This window comes from Cricetulus griseus, chromosome 7 (assembly GCF_003668045.3).
Source record: "Cricetulus griseus strain 17A/GY chromosome 7, alternate assembly CriGri-PICRH-1.0, whole genome shotgun sequence".
Classification (NCBI taxonomy): Eukaryota; Metazoa; Chordata; class Mammalia; order Rodentia; family Cricetidae; genus Cricetulus; species Cricetulus griseus.
Genome location: NC_048600.1, coordinates 122,537,129 through 122,557,233, shown reverse-complemented (window position 1 = coordinate 122,557,233; position 20,105 = coordinate 122,537,129). Strand labels below are relative to the sequence as shown.

General features: G+C 46.6%; 1 protein-coding gene across 1 annotated transcript in view; it reads left to right on the top strand.

Annotated features, from left to right (window-relative positions):
• The window catches only part of Fam20a (FAM20A golgi associated secretory pathway pseudokinase), a 48,524-nt gene extending 28,814 nt beyond the window's left edge, over positions 1-19,710 (top strand). Inside the window, exons 2-11 of the mRNA XM_027425805.2 lie at positions 7,612-7,796; positions 8,943-8,993; positions 10,725-10,803; positions 13,690-13,782; positions 14,949-15,064; positions 15,534-15,714; positions 16,830-16,939; positions 17,594-17,675; positions 18,122-18,181; positions 19,446-19,710. Coding sequence (XP_027281606.1) covers positions 7,612-7,796; positions 8,943-8,993; positions 10,725-10,803; positions 13,690-13,782; positions 14,949-15,064; positions 15,534-15,714; positions 16,830-16,939; positions 17,594-17,675; positions 18,122-18,181; positions 19,446-19,710 — 1,222 coding nt within the window. The remainder of the gene's footprint in view (positions 1-7,611; positions 7,797-8,942; positions 8,994-10,724; positions 10,804-13,689; positions 13,783-14,948; positions 15,065-15,533; positions 15,715-16,829; positions 16,940-17,593; positions 17,676-18,121; positions 18,182-19,445) is intronic.
• The last annotated feature ends 395 nt before the right edge of the window (positions 19,711-20,105 follow it).

Sequence of the window (20,105 nt, the reverse complement as noted above, 5' to 3'; positions counted from 1 at the left end):
TGCAGTTGAGTTCATAGCCAACTCCAAATTATGTGTCCAAGACATCTCCAGCTTCTCCCTCCCACCCCACCCCCACTCCCAGCCATCTACTCAGAGTGCTACGGCTAAGCCTCTGTAAGAAGTAGGTCAGTCTTTACAGCACTGCTTTGATCACTAAAAGAACTCATGAAGGAAGACATTCACTGTACCTCCCTTTCTTCCTCCTCCATGCCACCACCCCAAGAAGAGAAGGACTCCAGCTCTGGCAAGGGCAGCACAGGTGATCAGAGAAGCACGGATTCCCCCCCCCCACACACACACACACCTAATTAATGGTAAACTGTTTTTAGGAGCAGCCAATGATAGTACTGGAGTTGTGTTCGATCTGCCACTCATGGGTACTTCAATTTGGGTATCATGTCTCCAACTGTGACAGTAGCTGCAATCTATTTGCCATCACTTTAGAAAATGTCACTTCATCCACAAACCCAGGTGGCCAGAAATACTGTTTCTCTGTCTCCTACTCAATCCATCTGCTGTGTTGCTCCAGTTCAGGGTGACTGACTTGGCTGGGGACTTCCCACTCCTTCCAGAAAACTCCCAAGAGAGTCTAGCAGTCACACAGCTGTGGCCTCCAAAGAGCTCTGGGAACTGGAGCCTGCTGGATTTGGGGTTTTGTTTTCTTTTCCTTTTTTTTTTCCTAAAAATAAATTGTTAATAAAGGAAAAGTTGGCTAGAGACCTGATCAACAATTTGCCCTTTCCCTTGATTTTTATAAAATGCTATGTCTAGAAAAATTTGATGTTGGTTATTTTCAGGAATTATAAAACTAGTACATGCTGATCCTTCGTTGGGGAGAGGGGAGGAGTGATTTACAGGCCTGCTTCTGAGCTTCATCGCCCTCACCAGCCTGAGTTCTCTCCCTCTACCCAAAGTTCAAGGCCGACCAGGGGCTTGCTCTTTGTGGAAAAGATGGTGCAGCCATCATTTTTTCTACTCCTGGAACCAATGTCTTAAATAATCAGAGTGTTTCATCATCTTGTCTCCTCATTTGTACACTTTTCTCAGAGTTTCATATCAGGGTGGCAGTGACTGGGGCTTTTACACTGACAAGGCTTGTTCTCCAACAGGGCAGCAAACGCACAATGGCTGTGAACTTGTTTGCCCTTGCATGAGACAGTGTTTCATTTGAACCAACATTATTTTTTTTCTTTTTAAAAGGAGATGCTTATTTGGGATAACAATCTGGATTTCTAACTTCCTTCTGAAAACTCAGAATAAATTACTTGCCTGGAAAATGCTTCGTGAGACAAAGAAAACCACTTTATTTTGTACACAGCTCAAGTTCCAAAATAGAGATCTATATCTAGCTCTCAACAAACATTTGGTGAATGAATGATGTCAGTGCAAAACAGCAGTGAGCTAAAGGTGAAAGCGGCTGTTCCATGTTACCTGAGGCATCTCCTCACTCATCTGACAAACTCCCCATCAGTGCTCTTTGCCTTCTGCCTGCATTCTGTGCTTGGTTTTGCTGCCTGCTGAGCTTGAGAGCTCTTGCTCCTGAGTGGACAGTTGCTTCAAGCATTTGAACCAGTCTGCCCTTTCTCTGTGGTTGTTTATATGTCTCCCACCCAGTGACCCTGAGAAAAGTCCATCCAAGAATTGGTTAACCACTTGAGGGACAAAGCACCACTCTGAAACGCTAATTAAGTTGTCTAATTTAAGAAAAATATTAGACAAGGCATGGTAGTGCATGCCTGTAATCTCCCAGTCTCTGCACTACAGAGGCTGAAACAGGAGAACTTCAAATTCAGGGTCAGCCTTGATATGAAAGAGAGAGAGAGAGAGAGAGAGAGAGAGAGAGAGAGAGAGAGAGAGAGAGAGAGAGAGAGAGAGACAGAGAGAGAGACAGAGACAGAGAGACAGAGAGAGAGAGAGAGAAAGGAAGGAAGGAAGGAAGATGATAGAGATGGAGGGAAGAGAAAAGAATTTATGGCATATTTTTACTTTATTTTGTTTTTTAAGACAGGCTCTCAATATGTAGCCCTAGTTTCCTTGGAACTCACTGCATAAACCAGGGTGACCCTGAACTCACCGAGCTCTGTCTGCTTCTGCCTCCTGGGTTCTGGGATTATAGATATATTTTCAAACTAGATAAAAACATATGCTTCCATTACTAGCATGTGGCTTTTCTTCCTTATGAACAAAGTAGTTTGTATAAACTACCTTCAGCCTAGAGACCTAAGCAGTACCTGCTTTGTTCTGAAGGTCAGAAGCCAGGGAGGGCATGACTTGCTCTCTCACAAGGTTGAAATGAAGGTGTCCACTGTCTGTCTGGAGCGAAGGGGTCCCCTTTGGAGCACCTTCCTGATGTTGTTAGACTGAGTTCCCTACCTGGCCATGAAGCAGTCTCAGCACCTTGTGATGGCTTGGTGGTCCTGGCCCTTGACCCACTCCATCTCCAGAGCCGACCACAGTGGTTCCACTCTTCATCATGCTTTGTTTTCTCCCATGCTACCAGCACGTTTGCTACCAGCCTGAGAAAACCTCTGCTTTTTTTTTTTTTTTTTTTTTTTTTTTTTTGGATCATGGGGATATAGCAGAGAGAGCTTGCTAATCTTGTTCCATTCAACTGTGCTGTGGCACACTAGGCTGATTTTGATGACAAGAAGGGATCAGACAGAGATTAATAATCTTGTTCCATTCAACTGCACCATGGAACGCTAGCACGATGTATATCTATGACAAGAAGGGATCATAGGCCAGGTCTGGGAATGAAGTCATGGAGTGTGTGAGACCAACTTTAGAATTCTATCTATGAAAATATTCTCATATTTTCTTAGTGCTATGAGATTTTCAAAATGTTTCCTGCCTTTGGTTACAGTGATGCAAGGGACATTTTTATAACGAGGGTGGTGACTGCTCTCCATTCTCCCCTTCCCAGGTCAATCTAAAGTTGAGGTCTCCAATTTCATCCTGGATGTCAGAAATAGGAGAGAATGTGTAAACATAAGAGAAATTTACTTTCCACAGTTCCGAAGCCTCCAACTTCCAAGATCTGCGTGCCAGTCCATGTGATGGCCAATAAGTCCCTCTCCCTGGTCCATAGGCAGCTAGCTTCTTGCGGTCGTTTTGCACTTGAGAAACGGCAAGGCTGTGTCTCTGGGGTATCTTCATGGGGAACTGATCTGATTTAGGGAGTATTGTAGGGGAAATGTTAGCCATGCTCTCTTGGGGGCTGGCACAGGTGACGCAGACCACGCACACTAGGGCATGGTCAGTGACGTAGCAAGACCTTAAATATGAGGGTCGCTGGCAGGCGACTCTCTTATTCCATGGTTCACCTGGTTGTAGGGGACTGACTCGGTGGCATGAGTACTCTCCTATTAAAACATCTGTTAGTCAAACTTGGTCCTTTGCGGTACGCATTTATTGCGCCCCACTATAGGAGAGTCTATGCTTTCTAGACCCAAACGTCTCCACAGGCTCTACCTTTTAAGAGCGTCACTGAGGAAGCCAGGCTGAAATCCTGGCAGAGACATTTAGTCCATTGTAATAACTAAGATCACAGATGGACCCAAGCCTCAGGCCTTGGAGGAGTCATGGGGATAAAGGCAGAACTTAACATGAACATGGAATAATTCCAAGATCACACAATAACCATTTTTTTTAATATTTTAAAGGCTCTAATGTAAGAAAGGAATAGGTCCTCAACTTCAGGAGCCTAAAATAAAACTCATTAATGGAAGATATGAGAAGATTGTTGGCTCCATGTGGGAAAGTGCTTTCTAAGGCAGGTGGACAGATTGTTGGAGCTAGTCTGCTTATGGCATGATGCTCTCCCTGGCACTGCTCCAGAATACATAGGTAACAACTTGATATCAATGGCATGAGAAAGTGGAGTTGGGTTAGGTGGGACTCTAGGCTCCTCCTCCTCTTCCTCTTCCTCCTACTTCTCCTTCTTCTTCTTCTTCTTCTCTTTCCCTCCCCCCCTCCTCCTCCCCACCTTACCTTCTTCCCTCCACTCAAGGTTGAAGCCAAGGCATCTTTCTTGATCACTCTCCACCTTCTTCTTTGAGACAGGATCTCTCAATCAAACCCAGAGCTCACTCAAATAATTAGTCTGTCTAGCTGGCTTGCTCCTCAGGGATCTCCTGTCTCTGCCTTCCAAGGCTGGAACTACAGAGTAGCCACCACACCCACCCAGTATTTATAGAGGTTCTAGGGATCCAAACTCTGCCTACCTTGCTTGTTCAGCAAGTGGTTTGACCACTGAGCCATCTTCCAGGCACCCACATACACACATTTTGTCCTTCCTTTAAAAAAAAAAAAAAAAAAAAAAAAAAAAAAAAAACATAGCTCAGGCTGACTTTGAACTTGCTCTGTAGCTGAGTAGGACCTTGAACTTCTGATCCTCCTGCCTCTACCTCCTGAGTTCTGAAAATTTGAGCCCATGTCATCACACCCAATTTATGTGGTGCTAGAGATCACACCTAGCTCTTAATGCCTGCTAGGCAAACACTCCATGAACTGCTCTATATCCCCAGCATTGCCCTGAAGGTCATTGTTTGACGATGACATCACTACTGTTTCTTTGGTCCAAATCCTCCACTTTTTTCTCCTCTACCAGGTACCCATATGCTTCTTCTCCACCATGATGGTAAATACTACAGCCTAAGATCAGCTCCAATGTGTCCTCTTTTTCCAGGTGCCTATTTTCACAATCAAGTTTGAACAACAGAAAATATGGAGTGTAGATAGAAGGAAAAATGGTAGATTATGCAAAGGCGTAAGTGTCAGGCCAGCAGAGCTTTGAGGGGTGACCATTAGGGTAAGATGCTGGTGGGAAAAAAAGAACTAATACCAAGGATAAGCAAAAGGATAAAGTATAGGCAAGATAGAGGTCTATCAGGCTATGTCTGGGGACAGTACAGGGTTATAAACACCAATGAAGATAGAACATAAGGAACAAGATTGATGCAACAGACTCATGGTAGGAAAGTCAATGGAAATTTACAGACCTGCTCTTGCTAAGATGGCAAAGCTTCAAGAGTCAGAACCTAGCTAAGCAGCAGTCTGACTTAGCCACGGGTGGAAAAGCAACTCTCAGAAGACCAGACAGACAGTGGATTCAAATGTCAAGAACAAAAGGTGGCAGAGACCCAAAGGGGTCAGAGTGGCTACTCAATGCCAGGTGTTAAGAACTTCCCCCAAAGACTAAGGAAACATTCATCCAACATCAACAAGTTGGAAGCCACGTCACTCATCACTGGCTTTTGAAAGAACCAAGGCCAGCTGCTGAAAGACTTGTTCCCAGGTCAGAGCATGCCCAGGTGAACAACCTGATCATGTCCCAGATTTCCAGGGTCAGCTACATCTGATAGCTTGAAAGCCTGCCTGATCGAAATTGAATTTGTCACTGCCTCCTCTGGGCTTCTCAAACATGAAAAGAAACCACTTTCATGAACATAAAAGATGATAGTGAATGTCTTTGTTCTGTGGCCTTCCTTTCCAGTTAGGGAGTGGTTTATACAGATAGAGGAAGTGCACACTGGTACTTCACAGGCAACTTTTGGTTTCTTGACCAGTATCATTGCCACGTCCTGCATGACTAGGTCCTGGAAACTTGGCTAGGGCAACATGGGAATGAAGAAACAACAGAGAGTGAAGAAATGACAGCTACACATACAGAAAAGCTGGGTCAGGTGGGCTGTGCTCACTCTGATGGAGGACACCTACTATGCAACCAGGAAATTCAGCACATTTATTATGTACAGTGCAACGAAGAGGGGTTAGCTAGGCTGGCTAGGTCAGTAGAACAGTCTAAGGTTGCAGTCATCGAGGAGAAGGAAGCCGAGGATGCTAGTTTTTGCACACACTGGTCAATCATCATAAACACTCAAACTTAGACCAGAGGAAGGCTTTCTCATTCCCCTGAGACTTACTTGAGGAAGGGCTTGCCACTGCCATGGGGCTGAGGCACTGGCATCGTTGACACACCCATGCCCATGCCCATGCCAACAACACAAACTTACTCAGGAATTCACCCACTCTCCACATATTTTTGAGCTTTGTCTTCACAGCCAGCTGAAGAAGTTCTCTAACATGTACTTCAAGAAAGGACCAGGTCCCTGGGAACGTGGAGGAAGAAAGAGCAGGAAAATCATAAGAACCAGAGGACCGTAAGGACTGATGTGAGACAGTGTCTTCTGACAGGACAAGGATGCCGAAACCATGAGCTCTTAGAGTACAGTTACCTGAACAAGATCCACACAAGGTCGTACCAATCAACATGGCACCGGGGATGAGGGGAAGGCTCTCAAGGACACACCCCAACATCAGTTGATGGCTGCTGAGGAAGGGAGAGCCCTTTTATTCAGAGACAAGCGCCAGGTGATAGGTTGCCTATGCCCACACAGTCAGTCCCACAGCAAAGTACATATGCACAGACTAATTGTACTCAGTGGAGTGTGTGTGTGTGTGTGTGTGTGTGTGTGTGTGTGTGTGTGTGTGTGTGTGTGTGTTATAGAGGAAGATGACATGAATTTGAAAGTGGGGTGTTAGGGGTTACTGGAGGAGTTGGAGCGGGAAGGTAGAGCTGGATATGATAAAAAATACTTGGTACTCATGTATACAATTTTAAAACTTTTTTAAATTAATTTTTAAAGCTCTTCTTACCTGATCAAAAGTAGCCTGCTGTCTAAAAACAAAACCTTTTGTTTTGTTTATCTTTTAATTAATTTTTATTTAAATTAGAAACAATCTTATTTTGCATACCAATCCCAGTTCCCTCTCCCTCCCAACCTCCCATTCTGGTGAGGAAATGTCCTGAGCCCACACTTTCTAAACTAATAGAAATCATTAGCAGTTCAGTCCATCCTTGTGAGCTGGTGTTCACCGTAGCTGGGCAGAGGTGGTGAAGAAAGGTGCAGATTGTCATGTGTTGACTATTTGTACACTCAACTCATTCATAAGTAGGAGCATTAGCCCCCAGAGTATTGGAGTTGGGAGGCGGGTTTCTATATTTCCCTAATTACTTCCTACACATATCACCTGCCTCCCAAGCGGGACTCTCTGCAATTGCAAATGCCTCGTAAGTTTCTGCTTTTATCCTTGCAGAAGAATCTGTTGAAAGATCAGTTGGTGAATATTCACCCTTTTCCTAGATATTAGGACCTGCGTCCTCCATTCCCTTTACCCTGACCAGTCGCCTCTCTCCACCCCTGCCCTGCTCCTTAGGATATAAAATATTGTGAGATATAAGACATAGATAGACCTTTTAGTGGCAAAGTGAGTGCAGCAAGGGTCTCAAAGTATAGCACGTGCCTACTTCTACTCCTAGTCAACTGCCTTTTCTTTCACAGGATCCGTTACAGTTCTAATTCAGTATTTGTGTTTACGCATAACTGTGTAACTTGGTTTTTCTCACTCTGAGGGCAAGGAGGGAGCAGGGGCTGTTTTGTTTCCTGGGGTATCCTAAAAGCAGCGTAAGTCCTGGCCAGTAATAGACACTCAATGTGCTCGTTGAATGAATGAAGGCATAAATGGAGTGTCCAGACAAAGTGTTTCCTCCGATCTTCGCATTCTTATTTCACCAGTTTAACAACCAAATCATCCTGCTGTCTCTTTCAGACGGCACAAGATATACAAAGAACAGTTCAACCTTACCTCCTGGGATCCCCCGCTGCAGCTCCGGCCAGAGGCCAGCTGGATCCAGTTCCACTTGGGGATTAACAGCCATGGGCTATACTCTAGGTCCAGCCCTGTTGTCAGCAAGCTCCTCCATGACATGAGACACTTCCCTACGATCAGCGCTGGTGAGCTTCATGGGGTTAGGCAGAAGAGACTGACTTTATCCCAGAGGCCAAGATGAGCCATCTCAGGCCAGGCTCCAGGAACTAGTCAAGGGTTGCCACCAATATATGATTCTACAAGGTGAATAGGAAGCAAATTGCCTGCGAATTTCAAGATTCCATTGTTTTTTTTTTCCACTGAGTAGAACTCCATTGTGTAAATGTACCAGGGGTTGCTCATGGACCCCAGACTGATAACTGGGAAACCAGCATAGGACTGTTCCAGACCCCCTGAACAAGGATGTTAGTTTGGAGGTCTGGTTAAACTATGGGGCCTCTGGTAGTGAATCATTATTTATCCCTAGTACATGAATGGACTTTGGAAACTCATTCCACATAGAGGGATATTCTCTCAGCCTAGACACACAGGGGAGGGTCTAGGCCCTGCTCCAAATGATATGACACACTTTGAAGATCCCCCATGGAAGGCCTTACCCTCCCTAGGGAGCAGAAGGGATGGGATGGGGGGTTGGTGGGGGGCAGGGGAGGAGGGGAGGGTGAGGGAACTGGGATTGACATGTAAATGAAGCTTGTTTCTAATTTAAATTAAAAGGGGGGAAAGAAGCAAACTGTACTCCCTTTGAAGGAGATCTCATTGCATTAATCTCATCACAGAGAGAAACCTAAGACACAGAGACCTAGATGGTCTGCCCTCTTCACAGAAGGTGATGCCATTGCTTACTGAGTGCATCCTTTGTACAAAGTGATGTGTTCTTTCTTGCATCCTTCTTGCAAAAAACATTATCACCATCACTGACAAATGGGGTACAGCAAGCTGGGCAAAGCCAATGCTGGACCTAGGATTCAAACACAAGCCTATTAACCCCAAGTTTGTACTTTCAAGCACCTCTGACAGTACATGTGACACAGAAAGTTATTAGCAGAGAAGAACTAGACCAAGAATGGCTGCAGTATCTAGGGAAGGGCTAGAAGGCATGGAGTCTGGGAAGGAGCCACTGTAGCCACTGGGCTCTGAACAATGGCCTTCTGGTTGGCTAAGATTCCCAAGCTACAATAGTCCCTCCTCCAGTGGAGCAGGGTCAGAACTGGGGAGCCTTCTTTGTTGGGAACACTGCAGGAAGTGCTCATTGCCCTTCTTCTCTTTCACAGATTACAGCCAGGATGAAAAGGCCTTGCTGGGGGCCTGTGACTGCTCACAGAGTAAGTGACCTGACCCAGCCTCTAACCAGCCTCCAACGGGGGCTCTCCCTGCCCAGTCTCTGAGAACTCAACACTTCCCCAGCCATCTTAGAAACCGAAGAGCATCAAACTGGTCCAAATGTGATACAGGGAGAAGTATCATCAGCATCACTAGGAAGCTTGTTAGAAACACAGAATTCCCATCTCTGCTCTGATTTTCTCAATCAGAATCTGAATGCTGACAGAATCCCTGGTGATGGGAGTAGGATTTCAGATCCCAGAGGCAACTTTATAGGACAATGGTTCCTGATGCTGCATCTTACCCCTGAGAGCTCTAGAGAGGGCTATTGCCTGGCTCTGCCTCTAGGCATCTGGGCTCAACTGCAGAGAGAGAGGTCCATGTCAAATATATATATATATATATATATATATATATCTCCCAGGTGATTCTCATGCAACCAAGGTTGAAACTTAGTGGGGTAAATGTCAGACAGAATGGGAAAGCTGGGAGAAAAAGGCAGCAGGGCCCCTCTGGGTAATGCAAACTGGTTTCAGGTAGGTCTGAACAGTGAAGCCTGCAAGTTTCCCCCCTGAGTGAACTCAATTATCTACCTAGATGTGCTGAACACACATCTCTACATATGCATGAGATGACACATGCCTGTAATCCCAGAACCTGAGAAGCTTAAGCAAGAGGAACATGTGCCCAAGGCCAAACTGGGTTACATAAAAAGATCAAGGCCAACCTGAGCTATGAAGCAAGACCCTATCTCAAAGGGGAGGGAGGAGAGGAGGAGAGGGGATGAGGAAAGAGGGATACAGAAGAGAGATGAAAAGGCAGGAAGAGTGTGAGGAAAGGCAGGGAAAGGGACGAGAAGAGGACAGGATAACAAGAAATGTAAGTGTCATGATAAATCTTCAAATTCACCAATTTTCAGGTCCGTGCATGACATTCTCAAAAATACTGTTTTAAAACAGGGAGCAAAAGCTCCTGGGTTTGATCCCAGAACCACAAAACAAAGTAAGATTAAAAAAGAAGAAGAAGAAGAAGAAGAAGAAGAAGAAGAAGAAGAAGAAGAAGAAGAAGAAGAAGAAGAAGAAGAAGAAGAAGAAGAATTTTATGCTGGAAGTTGGTGGCACATGCCTTTAATCCCAGCACATGGGAGGCAGAGGCAGGCGGATCTCTGAGTTTGAGGCCAGCCTGGTCTACAGAGCAAGTGCCAGGATAGGCTCCAAAGCTACACAGAGAAACCCTGTCTCAAAAAACAAGCAAAAAGAAGAAGAAGAAGAAGAAGAAGAAGAAGAAGAAGAAGAAGAAGAAGAAGAAGAAGAAGAAGAAGAAGAAGAAGAAGAAGAAGAAGAAGAAGAAGAATTATTATTTTACAAACCCTAGACCCAGCCCAGGCATAGAATCTTACAGGAAGCCATGATTGACACAAACGTCTCTTATAACAGACAACATAGTAGGAAATCTTAAGATCACAACTGGAACCCAAAGACAGTCTCAACCCTTTGAGGAAAACAGTCTATGGGGAGTTTTCAATAGTTCCTGTTTCCCAAATATCTGACGTCTTCCTAAACTGACAGAATAACTGTACTGAGCTTTATGAACACAGCCAGCTACAATGGAATTTGTCCCTCAGGCTTTGCAAAGCGTGTCTTCTTTGGGGTCATCTTAAGTAACAGAAAAAGACAGGGTTATGAGTGGTGCCACAGCCCTGCACTTAGACCTCACCCTTCTACCCCTCACAGTTGTGAAACCCAGTGGGGTCCACCTGAAGCTAGTTCTGAGGTTCTCGGACTTTGGGAAGGCCATGTTCAAACCCATGAGGTAAGTGAAGCCTTCCTCACCACCATGTGCCTGGTAGCAACCCTGTAGGAGCTCTGACCAAAAGATAGTAAAAGTAATCTAGTATCTTTATCCCCATCTACCCCACACATAGAACTGTTTTGGTGACAATAATAATTAAAGACAATAAGAGCTACTCAGACTGTTGACTTGGGCCCTCAGTAGCATGGATACTGCACATACTACATGAATTGTGATTTTGGACATCAACAGTCTCATGAACCTCATGACCCAAGTGTAACTATAATGTCCGCACCGAGGTAAATACACTATGCCCTATGAGAATCCAGGTTGCCCCAGACTCCACACTGTAAACAGTGGGCTCAAGAATTACAGCCAAGCAGCTAGACTGCTAAGCTGACTCGCTCCTGCTATAATGAATCCTCACCCTTGTCCAGGACCAACAATCACCCTCTTTTTTGACATTACAAAGTTTACTTCGCATGGCAATACTTGCTTTGGCTGAAAACCTAGATAATGAGAAAGGCTGCTACAAACTCCTGTACACATATGCATCAATTTATATTTTATTCACAGCAACAGCTTCCATGTGTTTGGACTTTATAGTACATGTCCATGAATGAAATGATGGCAGAGTTTGGTATATGCATGCACTCGTGTGTGTGTGTGTGTGTGTGTGTGTGTGTGTGTGTGTGTGTGTGTGTGTGTGTACTACAAGCTCCCAGTGGGTCTGTAGGTCACAGGTTTGGGTTTCCTGGAGTAGAGTGCAATGTCTTGGCCCAGTAAAATGTTCTCTTGTAGATGGCATGCATAGGAAGGAATGTCCCCATAAAGGGTGCTGTTGCTCAAGTCACATGTTCCTCCAGAGTTTTCTGCTGTTTGTGTTAACTTAGATGCACACTTTGCAGCCAACTGAGGAGAAGCCTACTGAACAGCCCAGTCCCTGGCTGAGGAGCCTCTAGACCTGAGCATGGAATGTGTCTCAGTCTTCTGAATTAGGGAACAAAAGCACCTCTTTAAGTACAGGCTGGAGTCAATGAGCTGCATGTCAGAGTCCCTTTGGAACTTTGAGCAGCTGCCATGTCTCAGTCCCACTCTCTCAGAGTCCAGTGGGCTTGCTCTAGCCCAACCCCCATGACCCCAAGGCCCAAGCAACCTTGAGAACCCTTTCTATAAGGAGTCAGATATACAAAAAGCAAGTAGTTTATTCACTTTAAATATACAACTGTTCAGTGATAGGAAACATTTGACTATCATATGTTCATATTTATTATTTTTTTAAATCCCACCACCCACCATATAAAACTATACATAAAATTTAAAATGTGGCCCCATACACACTTTCACATTTCACTTGCCAAAAGTACTTGCATCGGACCTTATCATCCCTGGAGTCAGGCTGAGTGTCAGTGTTAAGCCAAGTGTTCTTTCCATCACCCCTGATGTTTAGGTTGACACTGGTCTCGATTCCATCAGGCCACGAGGTCAGCGCAGATAGGAGTGGGGGGGGGTGTCTGTGTCTGTGTCTGTGTGTGTGTGTGTGTGTGTTTTGTTGACCTCCTAGGCTTTTCTCAATCTAATCCAGGAGCCAGTGAAGCTTATAACCCATCCTACAAATGAATCTGCCTCAGTCAGATAAAGTAAACTATGCAAGACACTGAATGTAAAAACACTCCTTTTCCTAAGGACAGTTTCAGGAGGGGATCTCATCTTATAGCCAAACATGTATGCAGAGCACACAACTTGTGTGTATGTGTGCATGTGTTCGAGTTTGTGTCTGTCTGTCTGTCCATCTCTCTCTCTCTCTCTCTCTCTCTCTCTCTCTCTCTCTCTCTCTCTCTTCTCTCTCTGCACATGTGTGTGTCTGTGTCTGTCTGTCTGTCTTTGTGTGTGTGTGGTTGCAAATGCTTCCATGTGTGTGGAGGCCAGAAGACAGCCTTGGGTATTGTTGCTGAAGTCCTGTTTGTTTGTTGGTATTTTGTTAGTTTGTTCTTTGAGAAAGTCTCTCACTGGCCTAGAACTCACCAAGTAGGTGAATGTCTCTACCTCCCCAGCACTGACGCGCTACTTTGGACAGCCTCCCTGGAGGTTTTCAGGATTGGTGTGTGCTCTTTGGGCAGTGTGCCTAACTATTTGGCTTGTAGAAACTGGTTGTTTGTGTGCTTCTTTGTGGCTCTACTTTTACACTTTGCTTTTCCAGTCTTCTGAACAGCTTCACACTCTGCACTATAAAAGTATCTGAAGATCATCCTCCTTCCCCATTTTATGAAAGTGAATCAGTGCCGAGGCCAGAAGTCGGCCCAGGATGCCAGAGCGCTTTCTAACATGGCACCACACCTCCCAGAACACTCTACAAGGTGGTGCTCTCCAGGAATCCATTAAAATTGGAAAATGGGGCCAGATCAATTTTATCTATGTTGGCCTCCCTCAAGTCTCTGGCTGGGTCCATTCTAAAGCCACACCAGTTTCTAAGAGTTCTGTCACCTGTATTTTTCCCTCAGACCCATACCTTTCCAGTCCTTGCTCACAAACATCCTAAATTCCTTCTCTAACACTTTCTATTGCTAGGTTCTCACCTTTTTTCATACTTGGGTATCCAGGTCCGCAGGTCTCCTTTAATAACCTTTTCCCTCTGGCTAACACCTGCATGAGAATGCTTGCTTTCCTTCCTTTGGTTTTGGGCAAATCAGCTGCTATTCCCAAAACTTCTTAAGCAGGAAACTTGGCGATGATGGTCCATATAAAAAGCCTGCCTTTTCCTATTTTGCACGTCTCCTCCCCGTTCAGGAAGGGAGAGGTCCTAATTTGTGGGTCCACCATCTACACCTATGTGAGAAGCATCTGACAGGCTCTCTCCTTGGGCTTACCACAGAAGGCTCAGTCCAGGGCGTAATTCCTTCCTTCCAGACAGCAGCGAGAGGAGGAGACACCCGAGAACTTCTTCTATTTCATAGACTTTCAGAGACACAATGCTGAGATTGCGGCCTTCCACCTGGACAGGTAGGTCTGGCCCCTGGAGATGATGAAGGCTGCAAGGGCCAGTTCCCCGGGGAGGGCTGCTATCTAGACCTTTGGGAAGAACTCGGCAGTACTTGCTCCTTCTGGCTTTTCATCTCTTCAACCTCAAGTTGAATTTCTCCTTCCAACTCTGTTAGGTTAAAACTACAAGGCTTTTAAATATAATAAACAATTTATGTATAGTTTTATCTTTATATTCTTATTTTTTGTTTGCTTTGCTGAGAGGCACTGTTTATATAGCCTAGCTTGGTCTCTCATTCACCCCATAGGTGAAGCTAGATTTGAACTCCTGATCCTCCAGTCTCTGCTTCCCAAATGCTGGGCTTATAGGTATACACCACTATGCCTGGAAAAATGAAGCAACTTAGAAGACAGTCACATTGCCGTGGCAGATATGACTGCCTTTTGTTCTGCTTGCTGGAGATGAGAAATCAGAACCTGTATTTGGATCCTCAAGTGACTAGTAGGCACATTCAAGTCTGAAAACATTGACCAGGACACAGCCTGGGTGGTGGGAGCATTCACCTGGGAGCTCAGTGGAAGAAGGATCCTTCCTGCACCACTTCCAGAGTGGACTTGCCCTGCTCTTGACTGGGTCCTCACAGCAGAAACACCCTCAGCAGCTACATCACTGCTGTATTCACACACACAAGGTTCTAACGTGCACTGGAACAGACACAGGGCTTTTTCGCAGCCCCTGACCGTTACTTAGGCCCAAATGAATACACAGAAACTTGTATTAGGTACAATGCTGCTTGGCCAATGACTAGGATTCCTCATCTGCTAGCTCAGTCTTAATTATCATAAATCTGTATATGTTATAAGATTTATCTTATCGGATGCCTTATTGGCATCCCTCCTTGCCGGTGGCTCATATCCTGCTGCTGGAGGAGGCGAATGGGAAAAAGGGCCCTTCCTGTTTCTCCTTCGCTTAAATATGAGTCTCCTTGCTATGTCACTTCCTGCCTGGATCAGCACTTCTCTGCTACATTTCCCAGAATCCTCTTTGACTCCTAGTCCTGTGTAACTTCCTGTCTCATTGGCCAAACAGTATTTTATTTAACAATCAATAAGATAAACATACACAGTAGTACATTCCCCATCACCTGACTGTCTCTCAACTCTGAACAAGGCTCCTTCTCTTCCAGGATTCTAGACTTCCGACGGGTGCCGCCAACAGTGGGGAGGCTAGTGAATGTCACCAAGGAAATCCTAGAGGTCACCAAGAATGAAATCCTGCAGAGTGTTTTCTTTGTCTCTCCAGGTGCAGTATTAGCCGGAGCCACACTCTGGGTGTTAAGTATATGTAAGGCACTGTTGTGCACTGTTCGGCAGTGGTCCGAGCTCTGCCATTAATTAACACATGCATTACTGGGGTAGGAGAGTGCTGCTGTCCAATGTTCCCACCCATGTCTGCTTCAACGTAACACCAGATAAACTACAACGGTAAAAAAGGTGTGTGAGATGCTGACACACCGCCACAATGCTGGCCTCCCGGGAGCCAGAGATTATCCGTGCAGCCTATCAAAGAATATTCATCACATGATAGGATGCTCTGAGACATCTGGAACTTGGTACCCAAAATGCTCCATTTAGTTGCATCTTCCAGGTCCAACATCCTTTTCCGGAGCTGGAGTTCAAGATTCGCATCCTACTCCTAGGGGCTTCTTAGGGCAGCAGATGACATAGTTATAAGCCCCCACCTTAGTTCTCTCTCCTCCCTCTGCCTCCAGCTAACAACGTGTGCTTCTTCGCCAAGTGTCCGTACATGTGCAAGACTGAGTATGCTGTCTGCGGCAACCCACACCTGCTGGAGGGCTCCCTCTCCGCCTTCCTGCCATCCCTCAACCTGGCCCCCAGACTGTCCGTGCCCAACCCCTGGATACGTTCCTACACACTGTCAGGAAAAGAGGAGTGAGTTGGCTTCCTGACCACACCGCCATGCCCAGGGCCCTGCAGGCCAGCTCTTCAGAGTGGCCACAGCTAAACCCTAACAGCTATCGCGATCCTCTTACTGATCGTAGGACCAACGGATCAGATGTCCACTCCCTATAGTTCATGTTGGGTGGTAAAGTGCTTATTCTATAGCAAAGAGCCACACACAGAGGCTGGGGAGATGCTCAGTGGCCAATGCTTGCCATGGAAGCATGAAGCCCAGCGTTCAGATGCCCAAAACCCACTTAAAGCCAGGCAGTTGTGGCAGCCACCTGTCATCTGAGACACTGGATCCCAGCCACAAAGTAGCTAGATAGACTAGTGAGAATTGGTAAGTTCCAGGTTCAGCAAAGATATTGCTTCAGTAAATAGTGGGGAGGAATGGAGGGAGACACTGGACATCAACTTCAGGCCCCGCATAGGTGTGAGCCTACACACATGAACTTGTACACATATACACATGTGTATCACATGTGTATCACATGTATCTCAATAAAGAAGCACACAAGAGCTGGGGGAGTGAAACCCGGAGTAAGACCCCCTGGCTGGATACCCAGGGCCTAGCATGTCTAACAGAGTAGACACACCACATGAGTGGGCTCAATGAATAGATCCATTGGCAAATCACCAGTTCTGATGGGAAGCTGACAGAAGAATTTCCAGCAGACATGACTTTGTGAGACCGTGTGAAGGCAGGGCATGTGTAGCAGAGGCCAGTCTGTGGGTCACGGTGGGTGGTGTAGGAGTTCTGGAGGACCAAGAACAAGAGCAACCAGGGGTGGGTGCCTGCCTTCCTACCACCTACTCTGTGACACCCTCTCACATGTGGCATCCCAGCCTTCCACTGAGCATTCAGCAAAGTCAAAGGGCTCTGAACCTTCCCACCACCTGGAGTGAGTCTGCAACCTCCCTTCCCAGATGCTCTTGCCCAGGGCTCTCCTGAAGAGAGCTAGCTGCCACCTAGCATCCCGAGACCACTAGCCCAGGGCAGGCTGGGGGAAGCAGGGATTTGGGAGCAGGAGATGGTATGAAGAGGGCCCCCAACACCGTGGCATTTTGGCTTTTCCAGCCCCAGGACTTCTTCTCCCCCTCAGGTGGGAGCTCAACCCCCTCTACTGTGACACAGTAAAGCAGATCTACCCGTACAACAGCAGCAACCGGCTTCTCGGCATCATCGACATGGCCATCTTTGACTTCCTGATCGGTAGGTACCCCTCACAGGGCACCTGGCAGAATCACACTCTGCTCTTTGCCTGGGATTCTTCTGGGAGACCTTAGCAAAATTACAGCCTGGATCAATAGGGGTGAAATAGCCCTGCATCTCCCATATACTTGGGGGGAAGTAGTCCAAGGAGACAAGTAAACATGTCCTGGTCTTGGAAGCGGGTGGAGGTGGCATAGGTGGGGGATGGGGGGATGGAAGGGGCTGCCACTGGTGAGGCAGATACACCACCCTGCCATAGGCCCACAAACCGGCATCAGATCTGAAGCTAGACATTCCCTTCACTCAGCGAGAGGAAGCCAGTAGGAAGGTGGGAAGCATGTAGCACTGAGAGGGCCAAAGCGAAGCCTCAGCTTCACAGGCTAGGAATTCGACCATCTGGTCCCACTGTGACCGGCAAGGATACTGCATGTTTGAGGCTGTCTGGGAGGAGAAAGCCCAACATGGATAAGTACAAGGGGCACAACCGCACAGTTGTGCTCACTACGCTGCCATGCTGAGGCTGGGGGAGAATAGAGTAAAAAGCCTAGAAACGCAGGTTGTGATTCATGCTTAGGCTCCTGTGTTCCATTCCCAGAAGGCAGGTCATACCCGTGGCCTTGAGACACTTGCTCTGATCTCTCCCCTCCATTGCAGGAAACATGGACCGCCATCATTATGAGATGTTCACCAAGTTTGGGGATGACGGGTACCTTATTCATCTTGATAATGCCAGAGGGTAAGCCCCAGTGTCCATGTCCGGGCTCTCCCTGTCACCAGCCAGGCTTCCTATAGCTGCTTGGACACTGGAGGCCCTGAGGAGGGCCTGCACTGCCTGGACCTGTGTCCATCTTGCCGTTTCCCACAAACCTTTTCTTCTGCTCTTTGCTAAGTACCACTGATTGTCCAGTGTAAGAGCGCTCTAGTGCCCACCAGTGAACCAGGCTGAGATTCCCTGTGTCTTTTCACTTGTTACTTTCCTAGAAGCAGAGAGCGTGGCTTAGCTTCAGTGGCTGGCCTGCAGAGGCAGGAGGGTCCTGGTTGTAACCTGACTGAAGAGGGAAATGTTGAGACAGCTGCCATGATGTCTGGCACCTTATCCCAACTTATTCAAAGAAGGGTTAGGGAAGAGAGCATCCAGAGTGTATGTGACAGCCTCAGCCTGAAGCCCATTTCTTCTCCTAGGTTCGGACGACATTCCCAGGACGAAATCTCCATCCTCGCCCCTCTCTCACAGTGCTGCACGTAAGCTTTCACGGTGTGAAGTCCCAAGGGCAGGCAGCAGTCCAGTCATTTCAGCCTGCCTGCAACCTAACTATGAAAGCCTTCATCAGTTTTCCCTGGTCAAGGACATCACAGGCAGAATGATGTCAGCTGCCTGCTTCCCATAGTGTAGCTGTCGCCCCCCTACCCCCACCCCGTGACATCTCCTTAGCAGAAAACAAATTAAGATCTGATCTTTTTTGAATTGCCAACTTTAATCTTTAGCCCACTAAGATAATCACCCACTTTTTGCAGATATCAATGCTATCTGGTATTAATAAGCAGCCCTTCACTTTTCCTGGCCCTCGTGTTTGCTCTTAAGTATTGCTATTTTATCACCATCGATTGAAGTCTGGTAAGCTGGGTCAGACTGCAGTTCTAGCCCCTTCTCTAAGGACACCTACTTCTGCATCTCTGGCATTTTAGCCAGGCTTGTGACATTAGGCCCCTCCTAACTATAGTGCATTTGTTCCCTTGGCACAAGAGTGGTCCAAACAAGTTCATTTAAACATCTCTCCTCCTGGGCATGATGAGCAGTTGTTTTTGTCAAAACTCAGCGAGCTGTGCTGCTTGCATGAGTCTAAAAGAAATGAAAACTCTAAAGTCAAAATGGACCTAGTGGCTTGTTATCCCTATGGTTTCAGAATCTAACACAGGAGACACATCCTGAAGTTGGCAGATGGAGGCTGAATTTTTAGTCAACAAACAACTTTATCAACCTACTGGAAGCTTTTTTAAAATCTTAAAAAACAAACTTTAAGAGCCACTTCATTTGACTCCGTTAACACTGACTGTCAGAGTAATCACATATGATTTGTCACCACCATGGGTGACATTACAATTACTAGAGTTCTCGGCTCCATGGGTAAAGGGACCAGAGTTGATCTCCAGGATTCACATGGCAGAAAGAACCAAGTCCAAGTTGCCCTGTGGCTTTCACACACACACACACACACACACCACACACACACACACACACACACACACACACACACACACACACACACACACACACACACACACGTTAAGAGCGCAAATGGCTTGGCAGCTCTTGACTAGACACAATTGGACGAAGGCAGTTGCCCACTGTTCTTTTTCTATGTAGCTTTCACTGAAATGTGTTTCCCTGGAAATAAAATCTCCAAGAATACCAGCCTGCAAGCGCTGTTTGTGGGGACTGGACAAGTACAGGCCAAGCTACTTTCCTTAGTTTGCTGATCTGGCTCCACTGGCTTTGTCTCATCAGGATAAAAAAGAAAACACTTTTGCATCTTCAGCTGCTGGCTCAGGCCGACTACAGACTCAGCGACGTGATGCGGGAGTCACTCCTAGAAGACCAGCTTGCCCCTGTCCTCACAGAACCCCACCTCCTGGCCCTGGACCGAAGACTCCACATCATCCTTAAGACAGTAGAGGACTGCATAGAAGCCCGTGGGGAACGGAGAGTCATAGCTGATGGCCCAGCACAACAGTCGGCTCCAGACTCTGGCCAGGCGAATCTGACAAGTTAATGGCTAGCTACAAGTAACCTCTGAACACACAACTGGAACCAGCTGTGGGTGCTGGTGTGTAGGCCCCTGCTGCTCCATTCCACCCTGGGGTGTTGGAGGCCAAGTCATGAGCTCAGGGAGGAGGCAGGAATGCTTTGTAAAAGCAAGTGGGATCCACCAAGCCTTATCTTTACCCTTGGATAGAGGTCACTGCTTTTACAGTGCGCTAGCTGGGGCTCTGTCTTCCTAGCAAGCTCTGACTCCATCACGGTTGCAGACTGTCTTCTGAGCACACTGTGAAACCTGGATCTGGGCCAGGCTTGGGGGTGTGGAGGCCCTGTTCCAGAAGTTTTTACTCTACCATGTCAAATAAAGGGACATCAAGTGGATAACTGGCTTCCTCCAAGTCCTTACTA